The following is a 12972-nucleotide window of genomic DNA, read 5'->3' as shown; positions in this document are numbered from 1 at the left end:
GTATACGTGGAAAATTCCAGGGGACTTTGGACGATACCAAATCGACTATATATCGGTAAGAAAACTCTTCAGAAATCAAGTCGGATGATTTAAAACCTACCCAGGCGCCAATGTGGACAGCGACCATAACCTCTTAATGATGAAAAGCAATGTTACATTTAAAAAACTGAAGAAACCTACATAAAAGGAAAGAATATATGACTTATATATGTTAAAAGATCATAATACAACGTTAGCATATGAATCATGCATCATTAAGATATTCAAAGAACCCCCACAAAATTATTCAATAAATATAAGATGGGAAGCAATCAAACAAACTGTACATATTGCAACCGATAAGACTCTTATATGAAATACGTTAGATTAAAAAAAAAAAAACCATGGATATACGAAAAGATTCTAAGAGATATTGAGGAAAGAAGAAAGTACAAAAACTCCAAAAACAATCAAAAAATAAAACAAATAAGTATAGAACTTAAAAACAAAATAAATAGAAATGAAAAAGAAGCAAGAGAGAAATGGCTGGAAGATAGATGTCATGATGTAATATAACTATTACTAAAAGGAAAAAAAATCTCTTTTGACCAAAAAAGAGATTGAGGGATGCTATTGAATGCGATATGAGGGCAGCTGATATGAGCGTAGATGATGTGGGAGATAGGGTCAAGTGGAAGTTATGGATAAGGGTAGCCAACCCCAAATAGTTGGGATTAAGGCGAGGAAGAAGAAGTAAAATAAAAGGTAACAGCAAAATAAGAGACACAAACAAAAATCTACTTATAGACAACAAAGACATTGCCAGAAGATGAAAACAATATCTTGAGGTTCTGTATCAGGGCGAAGAAATAAAAAGCTTAAATGATAAAAGTAACCTAGATAATAAGGTCGCACAAATCCTAAGGGAAGAATTCAACCAAGTTCTTAAGGCGATGAAAACTAGAAAAGCCCCAAGTGTAAACAATGTATCAACAGAACTGATTTAAAATGCAGGTACAAAAATTCAAGACGAATTGTTTAAATTGGTTAATGAAATCTATATAACTTGTGAAATACAAGATGATTTAAAAAAAATCAATATAATTAATCTTCCCAAGAAAGCAACGACTGAAAAATGCGATGAATATAGAACCCTGAGTCATGATATACACTTGGCTAAAATTCGCGTAAATATAACAGGTAACCGGATAGAACAAAAAATTGAAAGACAGTTAAGTAATGATCCATTCGGATTTAGAAGAAACAATAGAACTAGAAAAGCGATCTTAAGTTTAAAACATGAATTCAAAAAGAGATCGAATTTAACAACAATACATTTATCAACTTGGAGAAGACATTTAACACAGCTACCTCGAAGAAACTTTTTATGACATTAGAAGAAATAAGCATTGGTTATAGAAACAGACAGTTAATATACAACATAGAGCAATTAGCTATAATACAAATGTCAGACAAGTCTGGAACAGCCAAAATTGGAAAGAAGGTAAAATAAGGGTGTCCACTGTCACCAAAATTATTCGATATTTATGTAGAACCTATCAATGAAATTAAAGAAACACCCATCAGGGACAAAATTGGAATGATAGTAGGAGGAGAATTGATATTATTTCGGAGATTCGCCGATGACATAGCTCTTGTTGCAGGTAGCGAAAACGATCTCGAAAAAGCGCTAGAAGGAATAGCAAGATTCTTTCAAAATTATCACCTTAAAATCAACTGGAATAAAATCAAGGTAATGATGTATCAAAAAAAGAATCTTATTAATAGATTAAGAATTAAAATTGATAACCACACTCTCCACTAAGTTGGAAGCTTTAGATATCTAGATAGTATAATCAGTCAAGATGGAAAATGTACTATGGAAACAAAGTCAATGATCACTCAAGCAAAAACTGCATTTATGAACAAAAGAAACTTACTGTGCTCTAAAAAGATGAATATCAGTATAAGGAAGTAGTTGATAAATGAATATGTATGGAGTGTCACACTATACGGATACGAATTATAAGTATTGAACAAAGCGGAATAAAAGTTCCTCAAAAGTTTTGAGATGTGATGCTGGAGAAGAATGATGAGAGTAAGCTGGACAGAAAGAAGAACCAACGAAAATGTTATAAATGAAATGAATGAAATCAGGAAAATACTTCGCACCATAAAAGAAAGAAGATGGAATATGATAGATCATGTCTTAAGACACAAAGAAAAGCTTCTGTATATTATAATAGAAAGGAAGATAAATAGCAAAAGAAATCTAGGACGACCGAAAATAGATTACGTCAACAGAATGATTTCCGATGCAGGCCTAACAAACTATAAGCAATTGAAGAGATTAATGGAAATATTACGGAAAACTGCAAAACCAACCTTATGGTTGATTATAAAAAAAAAAAGTACTTAAAATAAGCTTGAATTTAACATATAACAAAGGACGCAGTATAACCACAATATTTTCAAAAGTTCAACTTTTTATACGTATGTTTTAAGTTTTGAACCCCTTTGTATAAGGGGAAATAGGTTGAATTAAAAAAAAAGTATGTGAAATGAAAGTAGTGTATAAAGTATTAAAAAAATAAAATTTGTGTTGATCCATATATTTTTCAAAAGTTTATAGCAATTTTAAGTTGAAAATATAAATTGAAATTAGAAAATTATAACACAAAAATATCATGTTTTAGCTATGACAGCCATTTGTAAATAAAAAATAAGTCATCAGGATATATTTTTCTTTTTTAATTAAAGTATATTACATACACTTTAATTTAACATATAAAGACGGAATATTTCCGGGATATTTCAAAAGTTTAGTTGAAAAACCTAATTTTTAACTTTTCAAAAGTTGCCATTTTGAATCTCTTCCTGTGGCAAGTAGGTCATATTTTAAAAAAAAAATATATCAGATGAAAGGGAAATATCTAAGATATTTTTATAAAAAAAACTTTTTAAGGACAATTTCTTCATTTAAATATGATTTGTGATATTTTCATAAATTATTGAAAGAAATCTGTTTGGTAAGATCCGAGAAAAAGTAATAACAGGCATAAAAAAGACCTTGTAAAATTAATACTTTCTCGGTTTCTCATTGAAGCAAAAATGAAATTCAATATTATCTTATTATATAATAAAACATTGAAAAGATAATCAATGCTCGAAAAATTACTTAACAATGTGATTAAAAATAAAATTACATTATTATGTTTTAATAATTATTTAATGTTTTACAAAATAATTATGTGAATTTTGATAAATAGATAACGATAATATTTTATACATTATTATAAGGTAAAATCAATTTTTTTGTAAAATTTAATGAATTTCTATTTGTATTGGCATTGAAGGCTTCTCATCTGTTTCTCTAAATTCCAACTCTAGATTCATAAAAAAAATTATAATACTATTAATAAATATTTAATTAATACTTTTTATTTTAAATACCTAATTCAATTAGCTCCTTTAGTGTTGGGACAAATGTTTCTTCGGTGATTGGATCAAATTTAAACCCCAGTTGAAAATACTTTTCTATAATTGTTGTCTTGATATATACTTTAATTTTTTCGTTTATGAATTTGAAAAATTCTAATTTTGCGCCATAGTCAATGTCTTCATATTCTTGAACCCAACCATTCCATAAATAATCCACGTTATAAGGTTCAAAAACACAAAAGTAATTAGTTTGTTGTGTTATTTTTGATTTTATGTTTTTTAAAAAAGAGTTTATACAATTTTGTGTCGAATCGTATGTAGAAATATCATCACGTTTTATAACTAGTTTATTTAATTTGTCATGAATAGTTTCTATTTCTCCTAGGAAATTAGTTAAGTTATAAGAGTGTTTATACAATAATGGGTCACTACCCCATGGATTTTTATGTATTAAATCCAAAGCAATCATGGCTTCTTTCATCAATTTGGCCATAGGAACAATTAATATAGATATTATATTTATGAGTTTTTCAATACAATTGTATGCATTTTTTAAATCGTATTCTATATTTAATATTTTGTCACATTTTTGTTGGTAGTTTATAATAATTGAAAAAAAATTTTGCATAACTTTTGAGTATATGCATCCAAGATATATAGTCAAAGTTCGTGTTTTATTATTACAATTCTTGCTATGTATAGGTGTTTTTATCAAATTTTGAACGTAATAACTTTTTTGTAAGTATGTTATATAGTTTACATCATTTAATTTTGTCCATCCCGAATACCATAGTAACCTCTTTAATTGGCCTGGTTTTTTTTTTATACTCGGAGGTGCTTTTGTATACAAAATCACACACAATAATAAAAAAATTAATTTGAAAACTTTTGATGAAGTCATGGGAAAATAATTACTATTAACTATTACTGAAACTTTTTGATTAAAAAATAATTCGACGAAGTGACAAAAGATACGTATTTATTATATTCTGAATTTCTAAATAATAAGACGAACATATACAATAAAACATCTGTCGTATTAAACTTATTTTAATTTTAGTATTATACACCTAACTAAACATTTATCGATAAATTTCCATTTTTTTATCTCTCATTAGCTATAAAATAAATAATTATATTTAAAATTGTTTTAAAAATTAATTTTATAATATTTTATACAGTTTTTAAATGTTTTCATACTGATTGGTATAGTGAACGGTAATTAAAATAACGTATGTCATATGCAATGATATATGATTATTGCAACAAACTAAACATAAACTTTTTCGAGATTTTTTGAAAGAACGTACAAGAAAGACAGGATATTTTGTTTTTCCTAAATTGAATAGAGATTTAATAATGCAAATATATTGGAATTAGATTATATTTATTTCAGATTAAAATTCTATGTAGACCTGTGTTATTTATTTTATCCAAAGTTAATAGTGTTCACTTTTAAATTGTTAATTTATAAATATTAAATTATTACTATTATTAAGACTAAAAATTTAAATATGATATATTCACGAATATCGAAATCACTAAATTTTGTAAAGTTTATTTTAAAACTTATATATCATAAAAAATTTTTCTTGAGATATTTTGGGCAATTGTAGTTCTTAGAAAATAAGAATGTGAACCATTTATTTCAGAATTAGGGTGTAATTATTTTGTATTAACGAATTATGATCATAAGCGGATCGCCGAATAAAGTAAGTATTGCTAATAACAAACTCACGAATGGCGTCCTTTTAGCAGTTTTTTTAATGAAATACGATAAAAATTTTCCACTTTCTCAACATTATTGAATTTTTATAAAAATATGTAATAATAATTTATGTCTTAAATAAATTTTCTTATTATATACATATAACATCTAAGCAGCCGGAACAACGTATCGTTTTCCAAGCATAGGTCATATTAGTCTGTTAATAGCTATCACTGATTAGCTGTCGGGAGAAATAATTTATACTTTACTTCTATTAATTGCACCTGCCTACTACCAATGTTTGAACATACTGAACAAATTCTTACAGTTAAACACCAGCTAGCCAAGTCATTAGCGAATTTTTTAGTTTCATTAAGTGGATCTATAGTTTTTAGTAGTTCAATTAGCAAACCAACCTAATATTATATAATATGTAAGCATATTATGATTAAAACAACAGTTACGTCGTGGTACTATTGTCCGAGTCTTAAACACTGTAGCCTGACACGTTTTAAACATTTTCAAGATTAAGAATTTGTTCTAGGATTTCATGACGTACACGAAATGAATGTACAAGATAAATATTTTATTCGGCATCGGTATTTTATAAAAAATATCAAATTTAGTACTAAGGATTCATAAGATTATTGTGTACGTTTATAAGAGTAACAAGACTAAGGATTTCAACTATTACCAGCACAAATTACTTGTTAAAATACTACCAACAACGTGCCGTATAAAGAGATCCGTCTTGTTTTGAAATCGAAACCTTTGTACCTTTGTTAAAAAAAAAGAAAGGAATGTAGTTCAGTAATAACAATTTTTATTTTTATTTCATTTCATATAAATTTTATGAAAATCTGACTATTTACCTAGTAGAAGATTCAAAATGACAAATGTTCCATAAAAATTAATTTTTTTAACGTTATGATGAGTGGTTAACTTTCAGGGACATATTTCGTTCAATGATTCACAACAATAAGGATATTGACGAAATAGAAAAGTTTCATCATCTAAGAGCGGCTCTCAAGGGTGAAGCGGGAAAGGTGATAATGTCATTAGAGACAACTGATGACAACTATTCAATTGCATGGAGTTCGGAGATTTTCTCGACAAAAGGTGCTTGATTTTAGAATCTGTTGAGGCGGCTAGTCATATTAAGTCCAACGCGGAAGCTTCACGGGACAAATCAAAGGAGCTAGAGAGAAGGCGTCAATGGTCAAAGGCATTTGTTGTATCTAACAGAGAAGCACAGCCGGCAAAAAGACGTCAAACTGTGGTCTTACAGACGACAACAAAACTGTCGTCGTGTCCGATCTGTAAGGGTAATCATTGGGTGCATAAGTGTGAAAAATTAGCAACAGGCACAATTGATGAGAGAGTTCAACAAATTCGTGAGGCCAGGTTGTGTCTAAACTATCTTCGACCAGGCCACTATGCTGCAGTTTGCAAAAATGGCAGTTGCAAATTGTGTGGAAAGGGTCATAACACGCTTATTCACCGAAACAATGAAGTGGCCCAGGCAGAGAAAACTGTAGCAAATGTAGCAAAAGNTAGCCCAGGTAGAGAAAACTGTAGCAAATGTAGCAAAGGCTGAAGGCGGATCGGTTCTGCTGTCTACAGCCATGGTTCGTGTGGTAAATACACAAACCGGTAAGTCTCGTATGGCCAGAGCCCTGCTTGATTCTGGTTTGATGTCTAATTTTATGACGAAACAGTTGGCAAATTCAGTACAACTCTATCAAGTAAAAACTAATCTCACCATCTTCGGAATTGGTAATTCTTCAAACGGGGCCTTAGGTCGCGTTCATTGTCAAATTCAGGCTACAACTTCGACCTACAAACAGTGTACATCATTTGTATTACTGAAGGATGTGACAGACCGTATACCAATAACACGTGTACCGTTAGCGTCTGTTCTGATTCCTAGTCAAATTCAACTCGCAGATCCGAAGTATAATGAGCCGAGTTATATAGATTTATTGATAGTCGCAGAACTATTCTTCACATTGCTCAGAGGAGAACATGTTACATTATCGGACTCTATTACGTTGCAAAATACGGTGTTTGGTTGGGTAATTGCGGGACGCGTAAACAGTAATGAAAATACAGAAACAAATATTCAGTGTCTCACTGCGATTACACAGCCAGACGAAGATTTAAACACACTTTTGCGTAAGTTGTGGAAGCTTGAAGAACATAATGACATGACAATACAAAACTCAAAAATAACAGCGTGTGACAAATTTTATAGAGAAACAACACGGCGAGATACAGACTGACGGTATGTAGTAAATTTACCGCTATGCAACGAAATCCTGAAAAATCTTGGCGACACGAAAACAATGGCAATCCGTCGATTCTATGCATTAGAAAAATGACTGGAATCCTGTCCAGAGACAAAAGCGGCCTATACACTGTTTATGAAGGAGTATGAGACATTGGGTCATATGTATGAAGAGACACAACCGATAAGACGGACATTACCAGAAGCATACTTGCCACATCATTGCGTGATTAAGGCAGAGAGTACCACCACCAAACTACGCGTGGTTTTTGATGCGTCAGCAAAAAGCACAACGGGCATCTCACTAAATCAATCAATGATGGTCGGCCCCACAATTCAAGAGGATCTATTTAATATAATATTGACAATATTCTAATCAGGTTCCGGCTACACTGCTATGTTATAACAGGGGATATTGAGAAAATGTACCGACAAGTTAAAATATGCGAACCGCACCAGCAGTTACAAAAAATCATATGGCGTGATCGACCCACCGAAACATTAAAGACGTATGTTTTGACCACCGTAACATATGGTACAGCGGCTGCGCCGTACTTGGCTGTCCGAACCTTGCATCAGCTTGCCAAAGATGAAGGTGATAACTTACCAGTCGCTGCCCAAGCAATAAAATGTGATTTTTATGTTGATGATTTATTAACCGGAGCTGACACACTGACAGAAGCTAGACGCCTGCAACGTGATGTTAGTTCATTATGCGAAAAAGGCGGTTTTCTATTACGAAAGTGGTGTGCTAACCATACTAGCCTGTTGAGTCATTTACCAGAAAATCTAAGGGGTACCATTCACAAGTTAAATTTTTCGGACAGTATAGTCACTAAGGCACTTGGGGTGAATTGGGTACCCGTGACAGATAGTTTACACTATAAGGTCACGGAATGGAAACCAGCGAAAACAGTGAAAAGGCGAGTCGTCACTTCAGACATCGCTAAGTTATTTGACCCACTGGGATTGATGGGTCCCATTATTGTTACAGCAAAGATTTTTATTCAATCTTTATGGCGCCTCAATACAGGATGGGACAGCCCATTGCCGCTCGAATACACCAAGCAGTGGATAAAATATCGTAAAGGTTTAGTAATGTTAAACAATATTACTATTCCTAGACGGTTAACTATCTCTACGAAGCAAGGCATTCAAATTCACGTATTTTGCGACGCGTCCGAGTTGGCATACGGCACATGTGTATACATACGCTCGATAAACGATGACTCAATCGTGTACTGTCAACTGTTATGTTCGAAATCACGTGTAGCCCCATTACGAAACACTACTATACCACGTTTAGAATTATGTGCCACGTTACTGGGTGCCAGACTACTTGACAAGGTAAAGACGGCACTAAAGGGTGTGGTGAAAATTAATCGTTGCTGTTTATGGAGTGATTCTACTGTGGCATTAACATGGATAACTGACCAACAAGGTAGTCGATCATGGAAAACATTTATAGCAAATCGTGTAGGCGAAATTCATGACCGAACGGCGGGTTGTGAGTGGTTATATGTCAAAGGAGAGGATAATCCAGCCGACGTTATTAGTCGGGGAATTTCTGCCTCACAATTGGCTGAAAACCAACGTTGGTTCTGTGGGCCTGAGTGGCTAACATATCCAGAAGACGCATGGCCAAACAATACTAAACCCCAAGTCGAAGAGCCTATCCCTGAACGGCGCATACAACAAGTCAGTTTGATCAGCACTGAAGTGACGGACGATACGATTCTCAAACGGTTTTCACGAGTAGAACGGCTACAACGGGTCACAGCATACATGTTACGATTTATTAAAAATTGTAAAAGAGAAAAAACAACAAGATTCATTGGTGAATTATCAGTATCAGAANTTAATCGTTGCTGTTTATGGAGTGATTATACTGTGGCATTAACATAGATAACTGACCAACAAGGTAGTCGATCATGGAAAACATTTATAGCAAATCGTGTAGGCGAAATTCATGACCGAACGGCGGGTTGTGAGTGGTTATATGTCAAAGGAGAGGATAATCCAGCCGACGTTATTAGTCGGGGAATTTCTGCCTCACAATTGGCTGAAAACCAACGTTGGTTCTGTGGGCCTGAGTGGCTAACACATCCAGAAGACGCATGGCCAAACAATACTAAACCCCAAGTCGAAGGCCTATTCAAGAACGACGCATACAACAAGTCAGTTTGATCAGCACTGAAGTGACGGACAATACGATTCTCAAACGGTTTTCACGAGTAGAACGGCTACAACGGGTCACAGCGTACATGTTACAATTTATTAAAAATTGTAAAAGAGAAAAAACAACAAGATTCATTGGTGAATTATCAGTATCAGAATTACAGGACGGATTAAACGTGTGGGTACGAAAATCACAACACACGGCATTTTCAACAGACATTAACAACTTGAAAAATGGTCGAGAAATAAATAAAAATAATAAGCTAAAAACACTACACCCAATTTTAGACACATCCGACATCTTGCGTGTTGGAGGGTGGATTTAAAATGCACAAGTAGATTATGACGAAATATGTTTATAATATTTATTGAAATATAGAAGGATATCCTTGCTACGTATGACTTATAAAATTCTCTCTAACATTATTCTTAACCGCCTACGACCATAAGCAGTAGATGTTATAGGAGAATACCAAAATGGTTTCTTAGTGGGAAGATCATATTGATAATATATTCACGTTCAAGCAACTGATAGAGAAATATTATGAATTCAATACGAAATATCATTTACTATTTATGGATTTTAGAGAAGCACATGACTCGGTTAAAAGAGAAGCATTATGGAAACATCTAGAACTATTTGATATACCAGCCAAATTAAGAGCAATAATCCGAATGTGTATAGAAACAGCAAGATGCAAAGGAAGATTTGGACAAACACGTTCTTAAGAGTTTAAAACCACAATTGGACTAAAACACGGTGATGCACTCTCTCCTATACTCTTTAACATCGCACTAGAGGTGGTAGCTCGAAGCATACATAATAAATGTAAAGGAATTGATATCGAAAATTATTAGCATATATCAATATNGAATTGATATCGAAAATTATTAGCATGTATCAATATTAGCATATGCTGATGATATCATAGTACTTGGAGAAAATGAAGACGATATAAAACTAGCAACAGAATAATTAATACGAAGTACCAAGACAATAGGATTTGAAATAAATAAAAACAAAACCAAGTATATTTGTATAACAAAAGAACCACCAAAAATACATCAGAGAAGAAATATATAGAACGGAGAGTATAAATTTGAAAAAGTACACAGTTTTAAATATTTTGGTACGGAACTAAACAGCCTAAACAACAATCACGAAGAGATTAAGAAACGTATTCTAGCAGGTAAAAGATGTATAAATGCGCTATCTAAATGCCTGCGTTCAAAGCTACTATCAAAGAAATTGAAAATGAGACTGTACAAAGTAATAACAAGAACTATCATAACGTATGCATGTGAGACATGACCAACAACGTTAGAAGATGAGAGAAAATTGGCTATAGTAGAAAGAAAGTTTCTAGAGATGTGAAGATATGTGGACCTAAAATAAATAATGTAACACAAAGATATGAAATTAGGTCAAACGAAGAAGTCTATAATGCCTTTGGAGAATCAAATATAATTCGTAAATTTGTCCCCCGTAATACTTCCGGGGGACGAATTTACCAAAATGTTAATTGCATTTGAACATAGAAGATTAATGCATGCTGGCCCGTCGCATCTTCGAGCATCTTTGCGGCAACGGTTTTGGATTTTTGGAGATCGCAACTTAACTAAAAGNCATACATAATAAATGTAAAGGAATTGATATCGAAAATTATTAGCATATATCAATATCGCAACTTAACTAAAAGGGAAGTCCAAAATTGTGTAAAATGTTTCCGTTGGAGATCAAAAACCGCCACTCAACTCATGGGTTCGTTAGCCGCAGCACGCGTAAATCCATCACCAGCGTTTACCGTGTGCGGTGTAGACTACGCCGGGCCCTTTCATTTAAGAGTTGGTGGAAAACGAAGTCGAACAACTACCAAGGCATACGTAGCACTATTTGTATGTTNCAACCAAAGCATACATAGCGCTATTTGTATGTTTCGCCACACGCGCAGCGCACTTAGAACTGGTGTCAGACTTAATGACAGAAGCGTTTCTTGCCGCATTTAGACGTTTTATAGCAAGACGTGGAAGGCCTGTTGAAGTAAACTCTGACAATGGGATAACATTCGTCGGAGCTGATAATTTACTATGTGGTTTCATACAACACTCACAAGACACAATTGCTAAAACCGCCGCCCAAGAAGGCATACAATGGAAGTTTATCCCTGCACACGCGCCGCACTTCGGAGGCTTGTGGGAAGGTGGCGTAAAGGCAACAAAATATCATCTCCGACGAGTGATAGGGCAAGCAACGCTGTCGTTTGAAGAACTTACAACAATATTGGCACAAGTCGAAGCAGTTCTCAATTCACGGCCACTGTATGCATTATCCGACGATCCATCCGATCTACAACCAATCACGCCAGGTCACTTCTTAATTGGACGTCCATTAACATCATTTCCAGAACCCGACTATACAAAAACTAAGGCGTGGAAACAGAGATGGCACATGATACAAAATATGACATAACAGTTTTGGAAGCAATGGCAATCAGAATATTTACATCAGCTACAACAGCGAACAAAATGGACGAAACCACAACAAAATTTACGTCTTGGTGAATTGGTACTAATAAAAGAAGACAACTAGGACGTATAGAACAAGTTTACGCGGGACCTGATGGAAAAATTCGTATAGCAACATTAAAAACAGCAACAGGTTCAATCCGCCGACCCATAACACGACTCAGTAGACTGCCTATTGTTGAGCCTGGAAATTCATCCAGTTCAACAGGGGGCGGAATGTCGGCGAACAAAGAGGCAGGTAGTTCGGACCGGTTGACCTNAGAGAAGCAGGTAGTTCGGACCGGTTGACCAACTGCCTAGCGTCACAGAAGAGATCGGTACTACCTGACAGGCTGAAAGGTAATGAGGGTGGCTTGTAGTCTCAACGACGGTCAGTTTTCAGAACCAAGTAGAAGAAGAAGGACGCAGCAGATATTCCACCTTTTTATATTACATATTTATTTAGTTATTTTTGTTGAAAATTATTTTCTTAAATAAAGCAAGTCAGTTTGTGTTTGATCATTCACTATAAGTAAGTTTGTTTTTATTTTATTGCATAGAATAAATTTGTCTACAATAGACAAATTTACACATAACACAATATTATTGAGAGTAACATTTAGAGCAATTCTAAATAAGTTAACTGCATGAGTTCACCTGCGCACAGCTACATTAGGCATAATTTACATAATCAGAAAGAAATAATTAGAGTATAGTGCCTTAACTATATTTTAATTATTTCTATTTTATAGTCATCGTTATCGGCGCATTGCGGTGGTCGATTGATGTCTAGGGTACTCGTGCAAGGCGGTACTCTACTGTTATATGTCGATGGTACTCTGCGGATATCACGAAATGTTAAGGACTATTTACG

General features: G+C 33.7%; 3 protein-coding genes across 3 annotated transcripts; 2 read left to right on the top strand and 1 right to left on the bottom strand.

The window, feature by feature from the left end:
- Positions 1-3162: 3162 nt before the first annotated feature.
- On the bottom strand, positions 3163-4428 carry LOC126908392 (uncharacterized). Its single transcript, XM_050690415.1, has 2 exons — positions 3433-4428; positions 3163-3365 (listed from the first exon to the last, which is right to left on the bottom strand). Exons 1-2 carry the CDS (start codon positions 4319-4321, stop codon positions 3304-3306), a joined length of 951 nt encoding a protein of 316 aa, XP_050546372.1. The 5' UTR covers positions 4322-4428; the 3' UTR covers positions 3163-3303.
- A 2406-nt stretch (positions 4429-6834) lies between these two features.
- LOC126907249 (uncharacterized) lies at positions 6835-7410 on the top strand. Its single transcript, XM_050688373.1, has one exon. It carries the CDS (start codon positions 6835-6837, stop codon positions 7408-7410), a length of 576 nt encoding a protein of 191 aa, XP_050544330.1.
- Positions 7411-7838: 428 nt separating this feature from the next.
- LOC126907248 (uncharacterized) lies at positions 7839-10322 on the top strand. Its single transcript, XM_050688372.1, has 3 exons — positions 7839-9263; positions 9321-9592; positions 10181-10322. Exons 1-3 carry the CDS (start codon positions 7839-7841, stop codon positions 10320-10322), a joined length of 1839 nt encoding a protein of 612 aa, XP_050544329.1.
- The last annotated feature ends 2650 nt before the right edge of the window (positions 10323-12972 follow it).

Source organism: Daktulosphaira vitifoliae, unplaced genomic scaffold (assembly GCF_025091365.1).
Source record: "Daktulosphaira vitifoliae isolate Bord-2020 unplaced genomic scaffold, ASM2509136v1 Scaffold_5, whole genome shotgun sequence".
Lineage (NCBI taxonomy): Eukaryota > Metazoa > Arthropoda > Insecta > Hemiptera > Phylloxeridae > Daktulosphaira > Daktulosphaira vitifoliae.
This window is presented reverse-complemented; position numbering and strand designations above follow the sequence as displayed.